Source organism: Lineus longissimus, chromosome 9 (assembly GCF_910592395.1).
Source record: "Lineus longissimus chromosome 9, tnLinLong1.2, whole genome shotgun sequence".
Taxonomy (NCBI): Eukaryota; Metazoa; Nemertea; class Pilidiophora; order Heteronemertea; family Lineidae; genus Lineus; species Lineus longissimus.
The window spans coordinates 18,652,111-18,668,127 of record NC_088316.1 but is presented as its reverse complement, the minus strand read 5'-3'; the positions used below and the strand labels follow the sequence as shown (position 1 = coordinate 18,668,127).

At 41.4% G+C, this 16,017-nt stretch overlaps 3 protein-coding genes across 9 annotated transcripts in view; 1 reads left to right on the top strand and 2 right to left on the bottom strand.

Annotated features, from left to right (window-relative positions):
- Positions 1-138: 138 nt before the first annotated feature.
- LOC135493295 (heat shock 70 kDa protein cognate 4-like) lies at positions 139-3,603 on the bottom strand. The gene is made up of 6 exons (XM_064780524.1): positions 3,396-3,603; positions 2,712-2,917; positions 2,297-2,449; positions 1,590-1,927; positions 528-745; positions 139-173 (listed from the first exon to the last, which is right to left on the bottom strand). The coding sequence occupies exons 1-6, from the start codon at positions 3,601-3,603 to the stop codon at positions 139-141; spliced, it is 1,158 nt and encodes a 385-aa protein (XP_064636594.1).
- Positions 3,604-4,396: 793 nt separating this feature from the next.
- On the bottom strand, positions 4,397-7,991 carry LOC135493302 (ER membrane protein complex subunit 6-like). Its single transcript, XM_064780534.1, has 5 exons — positions 7,893-7,991; positions 6,541-6,704; positions 5,123-5,215; positions 4,949-4,968; positions 4,397-4,631 (listed from the first exon to the last, which is right to left on the bottom strand). The coding sequence occupies exons 1-5, from the start codon at positions 7,933-7,935 to the stop codon at positions 4,601-4,603; spliced, it is 351 nt and encodes a 116-aa protein (XP_064636604.1). The 5' UTR covers positions 7,936-7,991; the 3' UTR covers positions 4,397-4,600.
- Positions 7,992-8,047: 56 nt separating this feature from the next.
- The window catches only part of LOC135493286 (kelch-like protein 5), a 45,114-nt gene continuing 37,144 nt past the window's right edge, over positions 8,048-16,017 (top strand). Inside the window, exons 1-3 of one of the 7 annotated variants that reach the window (XM_064780505.1) lie at positions 8,048-8,239; positions 8,794-8,887; positions 9,089-9,128. In XM_064780505.1, the coding sequence (XP_064636575.1) occupies positions 8,824-8,887; positions 9,089-9,128 (104 nt within the window). In that variant the 5' untranslated portion in view covers positions 8,048-8,239; positions 8,794-8,823. Of the gene's footprint in view, positions 8,240-8,793; positions 8,888-9,088; positions 9,129-10,176; positions 10,284-12,356; positions 12,436-13,946; positions 14,160-16,017 lie in introns of those variants that run through there. The other 6 variants (XM_064780495.1, XM_064780500.1, XM_064780497.1 and 3 more) reach the window with 6 other exon arrangements.

Here is a 16,017-nt window from a genome sequence, read left to right as displayed (position 1 = left end):
ATAAGCTGATTAAACTGCCACAAATGGCTTAGCTACCCTTCACATTTAGAACAATTGGCCAAACGTCCATACTCCTATATAGAGCCTTGGGGGAGTAGACGACTCCACTCCAACAGCTAGAAGACTTGAACGGCTTGGTCACTGGTCTCTGGTAAGGATGGCGGCTTGGATGGCTGTTGATAGAGAAATTTACCTATAGTCAGTAAAAAAACTACCAATGTAGCCCTTTAGGAATATCAACGTTCAGTCTGTCTTTCAAAACAGTGGTACGGGCTAAGCTTCATTCCCTGTAAGTATCTCAAAACAATTTGAAAAGGCATGTTCTTGCTAAAAAACGGATCTTCTACATGACCATCCTTTGGGAACTTTGGAAACTTTGCTCAACGTAACCTTTTAACATGACCATTCTTTAGAAAGCTCTCTACGAGCACTTTCGAATGATGCTACATTTGTATCATATCATGTCTTCAGTGCAGCCTCACTTGGACGTTTCTCAATCTAATTCTAGTCCTTAGGGGTCAACCTACCTGCCCCATACGCCACTGCTTCATCGGGGTTAATCGGCATCTTTAGTTCCTTCTCATTAAAGAAGTCCTTGAGGAGTTCCTGGATCTTGGGTATCCTTGTGGAGCCGCCAACCAGTACGATTTCATCAATATCCGCCCTCTCCATCTTGGCGTCAAGAAGAGCGTTCTCTACCTGCTTTAACATGACACGGAAGAATTCCATATTCAGGTCTTCGAATCTAAAGAAATCATGAAAAAATTAAAGTAGTTTTCATTGGGCCACCCGATCTATCAAGATAGCACTACGGATCTATAGCACTACGGATCTATAGCACTACGGATCTATAGCACTACGGATCTATAGCACTACGGATCTATAGCACTACGGATCTATAGCACTACGGATCTATAGCACTACGGATCTATAGCACTACGGATCTATAGCACTACGGATCTATAGCACTACGGATCTATAGCACTACGGATCTATAGCACTACGGATCTATAGCACTACGGATCTATAGCACTACGGATCTATAGCACTACGGATCTATAGCACTACGGATCTATAGCACTACGGATCTATAGCACTACGGATCTATAGCACTACGGATCTATAGCACTACGGATCTATAGCACTACGGATCTATAGCACTACGGATCTATAGCACTACGGATCTATAGCACTACGGATCTATAGCACTACGGATCTATAGCACTACGGATCTATAGCACTACGGATCTATAGCACTACGGATCTATAGCACTACGGATCTATAGCACTACGGATCTATAGCACTACGGATCTATAGCACTACGGATCTATAGCACTACGGATCTATAGCACTACGGATCTAGCACTACGGATCTATAGCACTACGGATCTATAGCACTACGGATCTATAGCACTAGATCCACGATGGCACCAAGTTAAACCTACGCTATTAGTGACCGTGAGCCTGGTTGTACCAAACAAGACAACACAGCGTTCATGTTAACGCCAAGTACAAGTAAGTTAACGCCAGCGCCGGGCGCCAGCGTTATTGGCTCGAATCGTTTTGAACAACCGGGCCCCGGACTTGCCTTGCCCTCGTCATGACGGAATTGAAGTCAATCCCCTCGAACAGGGCATCAATCTCAACGAAGGTCTTTTGACTGGATGACAGTGTCCTCTTTGCCCGCTCAGACGCATTACGGAGTCGTCGCAGAGCTCTCTTGTCAGTTGTGAGATCCCTTCTATGCTTTTTCTTGAATTCCCTTACAAAAAAGTCCATTATGACGTTGTCGAAGTCCTCCCCGCCCAAATGAGTGTCGCCGGTGCTAGATTTAACCTCGAAGACGCCATCTTTAATGATCAGGATGGACACATCGAAGGTCCCGCCTCCCACGTCGAATATTAACACGTTCGTCTCAACACTGGACTGAAATGTAGAAATGCTGGTCGTCAATTATAGAAGACTTACTGATCAGCCTGTCATGACTCCGCCTAAATCGTACTTTCTCAAAATTCTGATGAAAAATTCGTTGAAGATTCTGCTCCAACAAACCACTGGGGCGGCATCAACATATGCAAACAAGCTGTTGAAATAACAGCATGTGACTATTTAGTTGACGTTTGAATGGAAAGAAATTGCGCTGTCCGCTAATATGAATCCATGTTTCTGTCTCAGACGGCCAGGTAGTTGCACTGTGATGCGATTTCAGGCCATTCCAGACGACAAATCATTAACAGTTACATCTTTGTTTGGTGTTTTATTTAAAACTCTGTCGCAGACTGTGCCTCGACCTACCTTTTTGCCTAAACCATAGGCAATGGCAGCGGCAGTGGCCTCATCAATGATTCTCAAGACGTTCATGCCGGCGGTGAGAGCAGCATCCTTTGTGGCCTGTCTCTGAGAATCGTTGAAAGAGAAAGGGACGGTCACTACCGCATCTTTGACTTTCTGAAAAAGGGAAGAGGAACACGGAATGAAAACCCTGAGAGGAAAGAAACAGCTAAATAAGGATGCATGCATTGCACAATGACGACATCGTTGTTCTTTTCTTGATACAACACATGCGAGATGGAGAAACGCCTACTTGTTCTTTTCTGTGAGCGTCCCGAGAGCCGACTAGGACATTGTCACAACCAAGCGTCGAACCGCATTAAAGCAGTGTGCGTGTTCTATCAGAAAGAAAACAGACAAAGAGGACATAATGACATACCATTCCGAGGTAAGCTTCGGCTGTTTCCTTCATCTTTGTAAGGACCATACTGGAGATCTCCTCAGGGAAGAATGTCTTCGTTTCGCCCTTGTAAAGCACCTTTACCTTGGGCCGGCCGCCATCGTTCACGACATCAAAGGGCCAACGTTTCATGTCGTTCTGGACAATGTCGTCAGTGAAGTTTCTACCAATGAGGCGTTTGGCATCTGAGGAAGAAACAAAGTTATCATCATTTAAGTTGAGACATTCCAGGTACCCGTACTGATGACTAGGACACGAACCCGGGGACTCGAATCAGTTCGGCCAACTCAGCGCCACCGCCATCATCTGGTAATCGAACAAGCCCAGTGCTCATTTGGGCGCTGCTGAAGAGCATGTGCCGGGGCATGCACCTCCAAAATATTCTCCACCGCCTAGTAGGAGTAAACTGAACTAGCCAAATGTCCCCCAAAGTACACCACTTGCCGATTAGTCTAGCAAGACTAACATACTGGATGAGATATACCCTCTATTTCTCTTGTCACTAGTCTAACTACCGATGGGAGGCGACCTGGATGTAATGTCAGGTTTCGCAATCCGTACCCACCGACGATATGATACTGACATATATGCTCTTCTTCATACTTGGTTGTTCGTAGCTCTTCGGATTGCAAACCAGCCTAGTAACAAGATAAGGCCACTTACCGAAGATTGTGTTTGACGGGTCCTTGGCAGTATGGTTCTTGGCGGCGTCGCCGATAAGACACTCATGGCCACTGAAGGCCACATAGCTGGGTGTGGTCCTGTTGCCCTGTTCGTTGGCAATGATCACGACTTGGCCGGACTGGAAGACCCCCACACAGGAATAGGTGGTCCCGAGATCAATACCCACGGCTGGAACTTTCGCCGTCATTATGTTGTTCACTGCAATATCGGGACTAGAATTATGCGTTGATAGAGGAATGTTTAATAGCGTCGGCCTACTCTGTTATGTCATTCGTTTATAGTTTATTCATGTCTTTATTTACGAAGTGTACTTCATATTCGAAGTCCTGTTATATGACATTAGGTCAGTACTTCGGCCTATTCTCATATATACCACTGTGGGTTATATTCGTTTTTGTTTGTTTTTACTTTCAGGTTTGATCTTGACCTGCGTTGTAACGTCTCCGTTGTTGATCGCTTGAGCAAGAAGAGAAACACAGACCACCACACAATGGTGGAACGTTTTGGAGTGTTTCGCCTCATTGTCGGGGCAACCACTCTAGCGTCTCCGTTTGTCACAACCACTCCGAAGACAGTCACAACTATTGAGAGGACTCTTTAAACTGTATTATGCTTCATCATTGACTTGATTTGACCAGATATCACAAGATGTTCTACATAAGCAGAGACCAACCAAGGACTGGTGTACATGTAGAGGTAGGAAATGCCCCACTGGAAAAATTTCATACACCGTCTCAAACCCAGGTAGGACCTATTTGGAGAAGGTCCGCTCTCAATATAAGATCAATTGTCTAGTGGTATAAAATTACCTTCTCCCAAAGTCACAACCAGGCATTCAGTGGTGAATAGAGACAGCGACACAATCTACACTATCCATCAAAGACATAGTCACAACCAAGCTGATGGGTGACGTCTTGCTCAGAGTATGCATTATACATGTACACTGGTTGAAATAAACAAGCCAAACATTTTTTCATACAAATCCGTTTTATTACAAGAACCAACATTACAATAAATTTTGTTTACAAAACAGAAATAAATACATCCATAAGCGTTCTTTTTGAGGCAATATCTGCTCTGACTGACTTCTTGACCTGAGGCCTGTTGTGGGTAGAGGCCTATGCTTGAACACAAGGATCCGAGGACCTGGTGTTGACCCAGGCTTGAACACAAGGCTGCAAACATCAGTAAACGTGCACCATACCATAGAGAAAGCTGTGGAAAGGGTCAAGGAATATTGAAAAGATGATACTACAGAATGTTAGGCACGCTAGATAAGCTACTTGGCTGTACCAGAAAAATTCAAACACAAAAGCTGATGCGAATTGTATATGTTGAGCCATTTCATTGGGAGTAGATCACAGACCTGAAATCAACCACCTTCTTGTGAGCAAAGCCTTTAGCTTGTTTGTCTTATGATACTGTGTCGGCAAGAATCACCTCCTCCTCCCTTACAGTTGATACCTACCATCAAGAATGAAAAATACTTACTACCAGCTAAATACTAGTTTGAGGCTTATCTGAAAGGATACGTCCAAAATAATACATATGTCTGAAATTTTGAGTCAAGGAAAATACATTGAATGATGAGATGCTAGTGATTAGTCCAGCAAATAAAACACTGACACCATGTCACAAATGTACATGTACATGTACCTGGCAATAGGTAGAATGTCTGCATGTCTTTACATAATCATAAAGGATACAAATAGTCCACCAAATACACCACCAGTGAACAGTACCATCCGGGACTTGAAATATTTCGCCCACTGTGAACCAGCTTTTGCAAGTAACATCAACTGTAAGAAATGAAATGGCCAGGGCCATTGTGCTCACCTCATGTGGAGGAAAGATGGATAAAGAGCATGGTATTGTGTCATGTAGTGTTAGGTTTGATGTAGGTCCAAGCAATTACAATTTCCCCAAAATGGCCAATTTACAGTACATTCGACCTCTGTGACCTTGAAAAGTAGGTAAAATCAAAGAAGACCCGGGTGACACATTGAATGGTTGTTAGAATTAGATGTACCTATGATATAAAATTGGTGCCAATCGGGCAAGTCATTACTAGGAATAATGGCATTTTGAAGAATTTAGGATTTGGCCTCCTCCCTGGAGGCCAAACGGCAAATCAGATTGCACCAAACTTCGATACCTGAGATCACCTGACCAAGGGGTACATGTGTACTTAATTTGTGATCAATAGTCATTGCAGTTAAGAAACGTGCCATAGTTACGGCCTGACGGCGAATTTACGCCATTTGACCTCTGTGACCTTGACAAGAAGGTCAAATTAAAAACCTGTGTGACATATACTGTATGGTGGTTAGATGTACCCATGATATCAAATTGGTGGCAATCGGGCAAGAAGTTAAGGAATAATCACATTTTTAAGGTTTTTGGATTTTGCCCCCTGGTGGTCAAGTGGTGAATCATATTGGACCAAACTTCAGTCCCTGAGATCACCTGACTAAGGGGTAAATGTGTAACAAATTTGGTATCAATAGTCATTGCAGTTTAGAAACGTGCCATTGTTACATCCTAACGGCCAATTTACACCATTTGACCTCTGTGACCTTGAAAAGAAGGTCAAATCAAAAACCCGGAGGATATATGATGCACCTTTGCTAGAAGTACCTACCATATTTTTTTCAAAATTTCCCGACTACTATTAAGGGAGATATTACATATTTTCACTTTTAACGTTTGGCCCCCTGGTGGCCAAACCATGAAATGAATCGGACCGAAACTTAGTGTCCAAGGTGTCATTACATAAGGGTACATGTGTCCCAAGTTTCAACTCAATAGCTCTAACAGTTACGAAACGTGCCCTGCTAACGGACGACGGACGACGACGGACGACGACGACGACGACGACGACGACGGACGACGGACGACGGACGCCACGGTATGGGATAAGCTCACCTCTGCTAAGAGGTGAGCTAAAAACACAGAACAAAAGCTCAGTCAACAAGAGTGACAAAACAAAACGTTGGCAGGTGAGAGGTCACAAGTTCTTGAAACATTAGTCTTGAACAATATCCCACAAGATTCTTTTCAATTATGATATGACATGGAGAAACTACCGTACAGAATGTACAGTAGATATCTTCATTATACTTACTGACAATATGAAGGCAGTAACAAAGTAAAAGATGAACCCATAGAGGCCAGTCAGTCCCATGATTCCTGCTGTGCTTCCTGCCAAGGCGCACATCGACGTCCGGCAGTAGTCCAAAACTGCCGCATTTTGGCGCAGGGCAGCTTCACTGAATGCAACCGGTTCAGCTGAAAATAAAACAACAATTTGCTTTAGCTATTTTGCTAATCTCGCCAAACCAAGTGTGAAAATGAAGAGGCGTTTGGAGTGCTACTCTCCTGCTCAGCTACCAACGATCTACTCTATTACATATTATCAGAAATCTGGACTCTTTATTTTCTTGCAATCATTATGTTATACCGAGGTTAAAGCTTTTTTCTTGCACATCGATCCTGAAAATAATACCTTGAATGTTATATTACAATAAAAGTTGATACTTGTCCTTTCTGAACATCAATGCTGAAGATAATGACATGGAAGCTGGAATTAGAACAAGATCAAAAGCCCAAAATGCATGCAGCAAGTGCAATATGTGTCTTCGCACATTGTCATGGTACAGTTTAAATAAAACAATGTTAGTTTGATGTCGCATATTATATAATAATCTAAATAATTCACACATTTTGGGAAAAGGGGCTATGGCCATTGACTGTCCTGCTGCACTAACTGATGTTTTTGCACTTGAATGCAATACGACACTTAAGAAATTGGCCCGGAAGTTACAATGGGGTAAATGTGGAATCGGGAATGATTGCATCCTCACTTTGCCAGTTGGCAAAATTCAAATTTTAGCAGTCCCCCATTGTCTTAAATCGTACCGTCGCAACTTCTTGGCCAACTTCTAAAGGGTCGTATGCTATGTAGCCTAAATCAGGAGCTGTAACAACCTGTACCTCCACAATGACAATGTGCAATGAAGCCTACCTATTGGACACAAATACGAGAAGATTGTGAAATTTCATAAATGCCTGGTATAATTCACACAACGGTTTGGTTTAGGTGGAAGTGAAGAAATTTGAGATTGCTTTCGCCACTTCCAATTTGACTTGTCAGTAAAAAAAGTAGTTAATATTCCTGATTTTGGTGGAAACAGTGGTGCACCAATAAACAATACACCAATATACCCTCTCTCTTTTCTGGATCTTTGGATTTCGCTGAAAATGTTAGAAAACAGACATCATACGTCCGAAAACAGGTTGCACATTTCAGCATCCGACAAATGGAAACAACAATAACTATCAAGTTTCAAACAAAATTACTCTGAAACACAAAAGATTAAAATATAGAAAAATGGTTATTTGATATTGTTGGTATATAACATTTCCAATACGCTCCAATTAAACAATCGAGACAAACGATAAGTGTGAAATATTCACCTTTTCTCTCTTTTTTCGTACGAACTGCGAAAGTGGTCGCCATGTTTTTTTAGTCTCACTTAAGCAAGAAATCTGCGAAGTCAAAAACGACTGGAATAAAGATTTAGTGTTGCGCGAGAGTATTGCAAAATATCTTGTTCCGGCTGCGCAAAGGCTGTCTGCACAATCCAGGAAGAACAACAAGCACCTGCTTCCGGTGTAAACTCCGCGATGTGTATTTTGTTGTTCTGTTGAATAACCGTGATAACGTCTTTGGATACGAGTATCAAATTGTTGTCTGTGTTCACAAAGGCCCTGAAAAGGTATGTCATGATGATGTTGCTGTTCAAAGAAGGTTAAAGAACCAGGTAGGCCTAGTATAGTAGCGCAGCATACTGAGCATTTATTGTTGTATGCTGTATGTACTGTACTGTAGTCTGTATAGTGTAAGCTGTACAGTCAGTGAAGCAGCCATGGCCCATGTTGATGCATGTTAGGCCGTTGAATGAATGAGTGGCTGCCGGTACACGGTAGTCCTATCGGCTCTGGCCACCTGGACCTGGTAGTGGTACTGATGACTCCCTGGCCTTCGTAGTCCGTAGGCCTGTGCCCTGCATCAATTCATCTCAACAAAACGATGCAAAGTCAGACATAGGCCTACATGTATTGTTAGTCATGTACATTATATCGCCACGTCACCAGAATGTCATTAGGTGCGTAGATATCACCACTCCCTTATTTGATATATAATGATGATGAGTAATGACCTAAGCAGTGCCTGGGACTCGGGCCATGTTATTCTAATCCCCAGACGGCCATGGTCCTACCCTCTCGAACGTGCTGTGGCATCCTGTCGGACTGTGAGCCATGTTGCTTGTGTAAATTATAAGCATGAAACTGAAAAACAAAAATCTTATTTCAGATTATCTGTGCTTCCCAAATTTGCTTCGTAATGATCGAAGATCTTCCATTTGCTGATGATATCAACATTGAGGGTGAGGAGAGCTTCCAGATAGGTAGGTCTTTCTCATCCTCCCACAGCGGGCCTTTGTATTGGTCCTAAAATACACTCAATCAAAGTTTGTGTAACTGTATTTTGGAAAGTAGGCACAAAAAAGACCATCCCCACCTTTTTCAGCTCACCAGATGGGCTGGACAGAGTTAACGTCTTCTCTAGATTTTTGTTGGCTTTGTGACATTGGAAATCTTTTTTTCAGTCGAAGCTTCTTCACCTTCTTGCGATAGCGTAAATGGCGGGTAAGCCACTTGGACTAGCTTTTGCCAATGCTTGTAACTGTCATTCGTAAAATTTTTGACAATTCCTGGATGTGGCCAGTGCCTACCTGGCTCTTGTCTCCCTTATTGTTCCAATTGTCTAAAAATGGAAAAACATGTCAAAAATGTTATGAAATGGCTTTTTAAAATCAGCATGATTGGTGGCTTCAGTACAGTATTGGTAGATTATAATCAATGCATCGCATCCTTTGTGGCTCTAAAAAACCTTGTAAATATTTGTATGTGCTTTATTCTTTTGACATAATGAGGTCAGCGTCTTAGGTGTTAATATTTTTAGCACGCTATCAAAAAATGTTCTGTTGTTGTACAATTACTTGCTGTCTTTTCCTTTTCTACCTTGCTTGCAATTGCATTTTCCTGCTTTGACAGTCCTCGTGTAAATTGCATAGACTTTCTTGGTTTGGTGGATATCCACCAAAGGCATACTGGCCATTGGATTTAGTTCATGGTTTGGTCTCCAGATGGAATTGTTGTTCTTCCAATATTGCCAGTCCTTGCTCAAAACAAATTGGGCATTTCACTTAATCACTATCACCAGTGTCAGAGATCTTTGTCATATTATGACATTCGATAGAGGTATGCTTCGATATTTTGAGTTAAAAGTGGCCATTTAAAACACATTTCAGTGCAAAAGAACCATCAAATATGTTGTTTCATGAAATAAAAAGATATAACTGAGATCATCAAGATGGCAATTTTTACACTTTTTAAGGATTTGTTTGATATATCGTAGTGCCATGAGTGCCAAGATTCAGAGGTGTCTTTCAGTACCCTTGTTTACGGTATGGATAGCAATCGATACTGTGACAATTCAGGTTAACCAAATGCCTTTGAAGGTTGCAGAAGCCAAAGACAGTCAATCTAAGATCTATACCTAAAGCATCATGATGTCTTTGTAGAGCTTCTCTCATCTTTCTATCTAGTGCTCGACCGGTACTAATTGACAGCCATTATAGGGTTGCGATGCACCCATTCAATAAATTTCATCAAAGCGAAAATCCGATACGAGCTGTGTTTGGCGTGTAACCTTGTCACATTGGTTATTGGGATGCCGGGGGAGGCGGCTGTACTGGATTATGACATGGGGAACCATGCCCTCAGGGTCTGCTGTAGCAGGTAGGACCATTTTAGTGCTTTCTATTTAAGCCGTTACCTGAGAATAATTTGTACTGCTGTGTAATTATTAGTAGTAATTGGGGTTGAAAATACAATTTTCATGAAATTTTAGATGTGATTTGTGGAAAATGACTTGTAAGATGTGTCATTATCATTGGCCTTGTGGGAAAGCACTGCGGATGTCGGCATTTCATGAATACAACCCTTAATCTATGCACTTACTAAATATTGGCCCTTGCCAGGAGGGTGTGCAAACTAGTGGAGACGAGCCACTCAAATGAACCATAAAGTTACACTTGCAGAACAGTTGGCTTCCTTGCAGATGAGCCCCACTTGTGCCGAATAACTTCTTATAGCTATTCCAGTGAAGGAGGTGCATAAATACGCGGGTGAATTTCGGTTGATTAAGTCTTCGATGCAGCGTTTAGCCTTCGTGGGAGATGAGAGCACTTTCCATATTTTTGGTTGATGAAATATTTGTGTAGCATGGCCATCTCATGGGTTGCTATGAATATCCTATGCTAACTTTCAATTATGTGTTTCTTGTTTGTTGGAGCTCCTGCTTCTTAGAATTCCCAACTCAACATTGGCGTGAAAGAGGAAGTTTCGTTTCAAAAATTGTCGCATGCATCAGTTTTGTTTTGGCACGTAAATGAAAGTTCTGCTACAACTGTTCATATCTTCATCAAATGTTGATGTCAAACTACTGTTTGTTGGCTGAAAACCTGGCTGTTTACTCTCCAAACCTTCCATTCTCAAGTTTCCCATTAATAAGAAACTTTGTAAACATACTAGAGAATCGGTCAATAATTTGTAACGAGTAGTTGGTCTTTCAATTTTTCTATTTGTGACAATATTGAACACACTGTTTGACACTGGGCTGTCACATTCGATCGATTTTGACTGTTTATTCATGTTACATTTGACCTTTCACAGACTTCTTTCAGGTTGCTAAGGTAAATTAGTAACTATAAAATCATGAATTAACCCCATGGATCAAAAGGGCAAAGAAGCTTGTCTAACTTTTTAGCTCAACGTTCGGGGGGGGGGGGAACCTTTACGATACTGCATCGTCCGTCTTCCGTGACACTTAATTGATCAATTGACTCCAACTGTTTAGGGGCTTAGTCCATGCATAGCAAAATTCTCAATTCCAATTTGAGAGGCTGACTATGCTGACAACTTGGTGAGTTGGTTTACAGATGTATTTAACATTCTCTTCACATAGCATCAGCAGTGAATTAAAGGCAGTATTCATCATTCCTTAGATCTGCAATTCGCAGATGAATAGGCCCTACGTCTCTCGAGCCATTGTCTTGGCGTCTTTTACCGTGAGGATCTATTGTAGAGATGGTTTGTTTGCCCGACCCTAGGTGGTACCGGCTTATCTGGCAAAGGGCCTATACTGCCTTGAATTAACTGCTGATAACAAATAACTTGTCCTTGATAATTTTTGGCTCACTTTTTGGCCCCTTACCAAATCCATTCGAGTTATATGGATAACATGACAAGTGCAGTTTTGAAACCTTCGTCAGCAAGCATGTTTGATTTTGATTGTACAAAAGATGTCCATAATTGAGGGGAAGACATGAAAGTCAGGTTGGAGTGTTAATGAAGTCTGCATCGTCTTACCAAAACCATTAGATTCTGTCCACCGTGGCTTGTTAAATTATCATTTCCTATCTCTCATCAACATGGTATCATCCTGTACAGATAAAAATCAATAGTTTAGTATATTCTAAGACTGGGTAGTCAGGTTAAGGCATTCATGAATAACTCATAACATGTATATATGATCTCAAACCTCTGGATTCTGGCTACCGAGACTCGTCAAGTGTAAGCCAACTCATAAAGTCAATGACTGCCTTAGAATGCCCAAATTTTACCAGTTAGATTCACTCAATTTGAATCGAATTACCGCGCTGCATACATCGTTAGTGATAATTATGTTCAGTAATCTTGGAATTTATCTGCTCATCAATGCGTATTAGCGAAATTAGTTGGAATATGAGGGGAAATTTTAATCATGTTTTTTGTGACGGCATCCTGTGGATGTTTTTTGCTCGTACATGTGGAATACCGAGTTGTTGATGCAACGTTTTAGAATGAAAATGAGGATGTGTACCCCGCGGAGTATATCAGGGTTCTTTAGGTAAGGTCCTATCATCGTATTCTCTTTGATATTTGTGAAATTTCTATATTTATCAATATCATTTGCACTGACCATATCTAAGGTCTAATGTGATTACTGCTGGGTAGCACTTAAGAGAAAGGGCCATAAATCTATAAGTCACCCGATTGACCTTGCTAAAATGATTCTTGGTAATTTGCTTATTCAGTGTTATATTTCATCGCACATCTATCTATGATATATCCTTGTTTTGAATGATAATGCATCTCCTGATGCTAATTGCTCCCATCCTCTGTCATCAATGAAAGACATTCTGACAGTAATTGGTGTCAGATCACATTAGCCGTAATTATTTTTAATGAGAAAGGAAGGGAAACAATTCGAATAAAGCACATTATCTGCAGGCAATTTTCTTATATTGCTCTTTCTGACCAGAACGCTCCAACGCTTGAAAAAACTCATTGCGCTTGCTTGAGAGAATTGTGGGTGAACCCGAGGAGAAAAAAACGGCCGGTACATAAACCCGTCAGTTGTTACATTTAGTTTCAGAAACCCATGTTTTCTTGGAGTGGTATCTTGTTCACAGCGTGAGGATTTTAACTGTTTAATCGCTTCATGCTGACTCTGTTGAATGAGTAGGATCCTTCGACATGTTCTCTACAACACCTTGATACTTTGTTTCGAGAGGTTGCTCCAGGCTTGGTTACTGAGGAAACCCAGAATGAAGCGGTATGAAATGAAATGTTATGAAATCATCGAAATGAAAATGAACTTTTCCGAAGGATATCGAAATTTCAAGATTCAAAGTGAACTTTATTGTTGAATAAAGTGTCGCTGTGCACCTCTCGGACTGCAAAGGTACCATCGATAGTTTAGATTCCCTTACTTGCTATTTTGAAGAGTTGACTTGACTGGTTTCACCAGTTTTAACCTGGCACCTGGCATTGTTGGTTGACATGGCATTCGCAGCATCCAATGGTTGAAACTGAGATTATCTGCAAAAAAAACTGCAGTACAGAGTTTGCTCAGGATAGCTTATTGGTCGGGTTCATTCGGTGTGAAATAGTCATAGGTACCTGGGCTTCTTAATGGTGACGACCGTGGTATTTATATTCAGGTTATTTTATGGATTGCTCTGGAAGGAAATCAAGAGCTTGACCCGTGACGACCGATTCTTAGTTGACAAAAGGAAGCAAGTTGAATTATTGACTCGTATTCTGATGACTTTTGACCACTACTCTGCGAGGATCTGGAAGTGGACCATAAAGGCTTGCTGAAGATGAGCTACATGTAGAACTTAGAAGCAAATCTTTCATCAAGTTTCCCAGATCCTGAAACAACATAGAGATACCAAATTGCCACAGGAACATTCTGTTTTTGGGATTTTCTATTGATACAGTTTTGATCTAGACTCTGTAAGGTACTTGGAGATTGGATCGTCCCAGGTTTTCCGATCCTGAAACAACAGTTTACCTGTTGCCAAAGGAATCAGCTCGGAGTTACATATGGATTCAATGAGGGTTATTGCAATTACTTACTGGTAGTGAAAGTACCAATGATTCTAGCAGCAACATTTCCATTGGTTATAACCACATCCAGGGTAATTCACACCTTTTGAACCTTTCTGTGATAAGGATCGATGATCTGTGGTGTCTCTCATATATCTTTTGATATGATCTTCTTACTATGGAATATTACACATTTATGCCAGGGTTTCCAGAGGCTTGCAGGGCAGAATTCAAGAGGTGAGTTTTGCATTGATATTGGTCTCGCAATATTATCATATTGGATATTTGCATGACCATAATATTCCCCTCGAGATTCTTCTTTTTTGTCTGGTATGCCAACAGCAGGTCTAATAGAATTCCAATCGCTGACACTTTCTGATGTTTTGTGGCATTGAGATTGAGGAAAACCGATCCAAGGCCCTTAAAACCCAGTGGGAAAGTCTCCAACTGCTATTGGGCTAATCTTTCTCTGAGCTCTGCACACAAAGCTTATTCATATTTTACGACCATACTTATTTGAAAACATTGCATAAAACCCTAAAAAATCAATCGTTTTGGCTATCTCGTTGATGGCAGTCTTTTGAAGAGAATGCTTTAAGTGAAGTTTTCTTGAGGCGAGATCATCTGGGATGCATTCACAAATTAACAGTGTTGATTCCAAGGAACCTTGCCTAGAAAACCACATGAGCCCCTGAGTCATGTTTTGTTTGCAGCAAGCATTTTCCATTTGAGCAAATTACTTGTAAATAAAAAGTTTAAAGTATGAGTAACCCAACCTAAACCTCGAGGTAGTCTAGTAGCTTACATTACAAGCTATTAGCAACCCTACTGATATCTCTCCTGGTCGCAGGGTTGGCCTTGGGGATTCCAGGAGCCCCGACCACATTAGACATAAAGACTTAATTAACCAAGTAAATGATGATGTTTTTTCTTGGCTTTTCTGCTGCACCTGGCTTGGGGTTATCAAGGTGAGGTCCAAGATTCCAAGATGGCGTGACTCTTGGTACTTGACTCCAGCCAGGCTGGCTACCATGTGATTTGAAATATGAACTAAAGAGAAATAAGAGGTGGTAAGAATCGATACATTGAGATATCATTGATACCGCTCACATATTAAGCATGGATTAAGCATAGATAGGGTTTCATTTTCAAGGTCACCTGCGCATGAAAGCCATGTTGGCTTCGGACACAAAAAACTCAGGGTGCATAGACCCCGCCCGCCCCCCCCCCCCAATCCTCACCTACTGGCCAAATCTTTCTTTTTCATATCTGATAATAACTAGCAGTTTGAAGTTACAATATTGCACTGTGAATGATGGGCATTGCCTGCATATACTTAGTATTGTTAGTCTCAGGTAATTGGTCTCATTATGGTGCCAAAATAGTAAGGTATGTCTAACTTTGTGTTTATAGCAACAATCGCTTTGTCAATTACTGCTACTTGCCAGTTGGAATATCATTACTTTTAGATCCCCATCCAGATAGAATTGATACACAGTCCCAAGTTCACATAGATTACCAACAGGCTACACGCATCTAGCGTCAACATCCGTTTCCCTCGACATGGGTATTGGCTTCCCCTTTACGCAATTTGCTACCATTCTCTCGTTGTCAGTTCAGAAGCATCGGCCTTTCAGATCCACTGATTTCAGTGTTATCATTTATATTCAGGCATTCGAGGTGCAATGTTTTGATAGATTCACCAAATGATTGATACTCAAGGCCTGTTTGTGTTGATGACATATTTGCAACTCATTAAACAATCAATTAAACTAAGCTGATTGATATTTTGCATGTTGCAAAATAGTTGTGCAACTGCAGCGCTATGCTGACATTCACAAGTTGACGGTCCATGTTCAGCTTGATCATATGGGGATGGACATTTCTCTTTTTCCAATATGAACATGACAATAATGATGAGCCTTTGACACCATGTGGTTTAGGTCCCCTTCCCAGTAATGACATACAAATGATTGGTATATATCGTCTGCCGAGTATTGATGACATTTACTGATGCACCTGCCCCCAAGTTTGATCAGTTCATCAGTCTGCATCCTACTATGGCAAGCTTGTTTCTGAATAACGCTCACAGGGT

Excerpts from the sequence above, each read along its gene's own strand:
- LOC135493295 (XM_064780524.1), bottom strand. The coding sequence starts at position 3,603 with ATGACGGCGAAAGTTCCAGCCGTGGGTATTGATCTCGGGACCACCTAT. Across the intron at positions 2,918-3,395 it reads CCCGTCAAACACAATCTTCG|ATGCCAAACGCCTCATTGGT; the intron begins GTAAGTGGCCTT and ends TTTCTTCCTCAG. Across the intron at positions 2,450-2,711 it reads CCGAAGCTTACCTCGGAATG|AAAGTCAAAGATGCGGTAGT; the intron begins GTATGTCATTAT and ends TCCCTTTTTCAG.
- LOC135493302 (XM_064780534.1), bottom strand. The coding sequence starts at position 7,935 with ATGGCGACCACTTTCGCAGTTCGTACGAAAAAAGAGAGAAAAG. Across the intron at positions 6,705-7,892 it reads TACGAAAAAAGAGAGAAAAG|CTGAACCGGTTGCATTCAGT; the intron begins GTGAATATTTCA and ends TTTTATTTTCAG. Across the intron at positions 5,216-6,540 it reads TTACTGCCTTCATATTGTCA|TTGATGTTACTTGCAAAAGC; the intron begins GTAAGTATAATG and ends CATTTCTTACAG.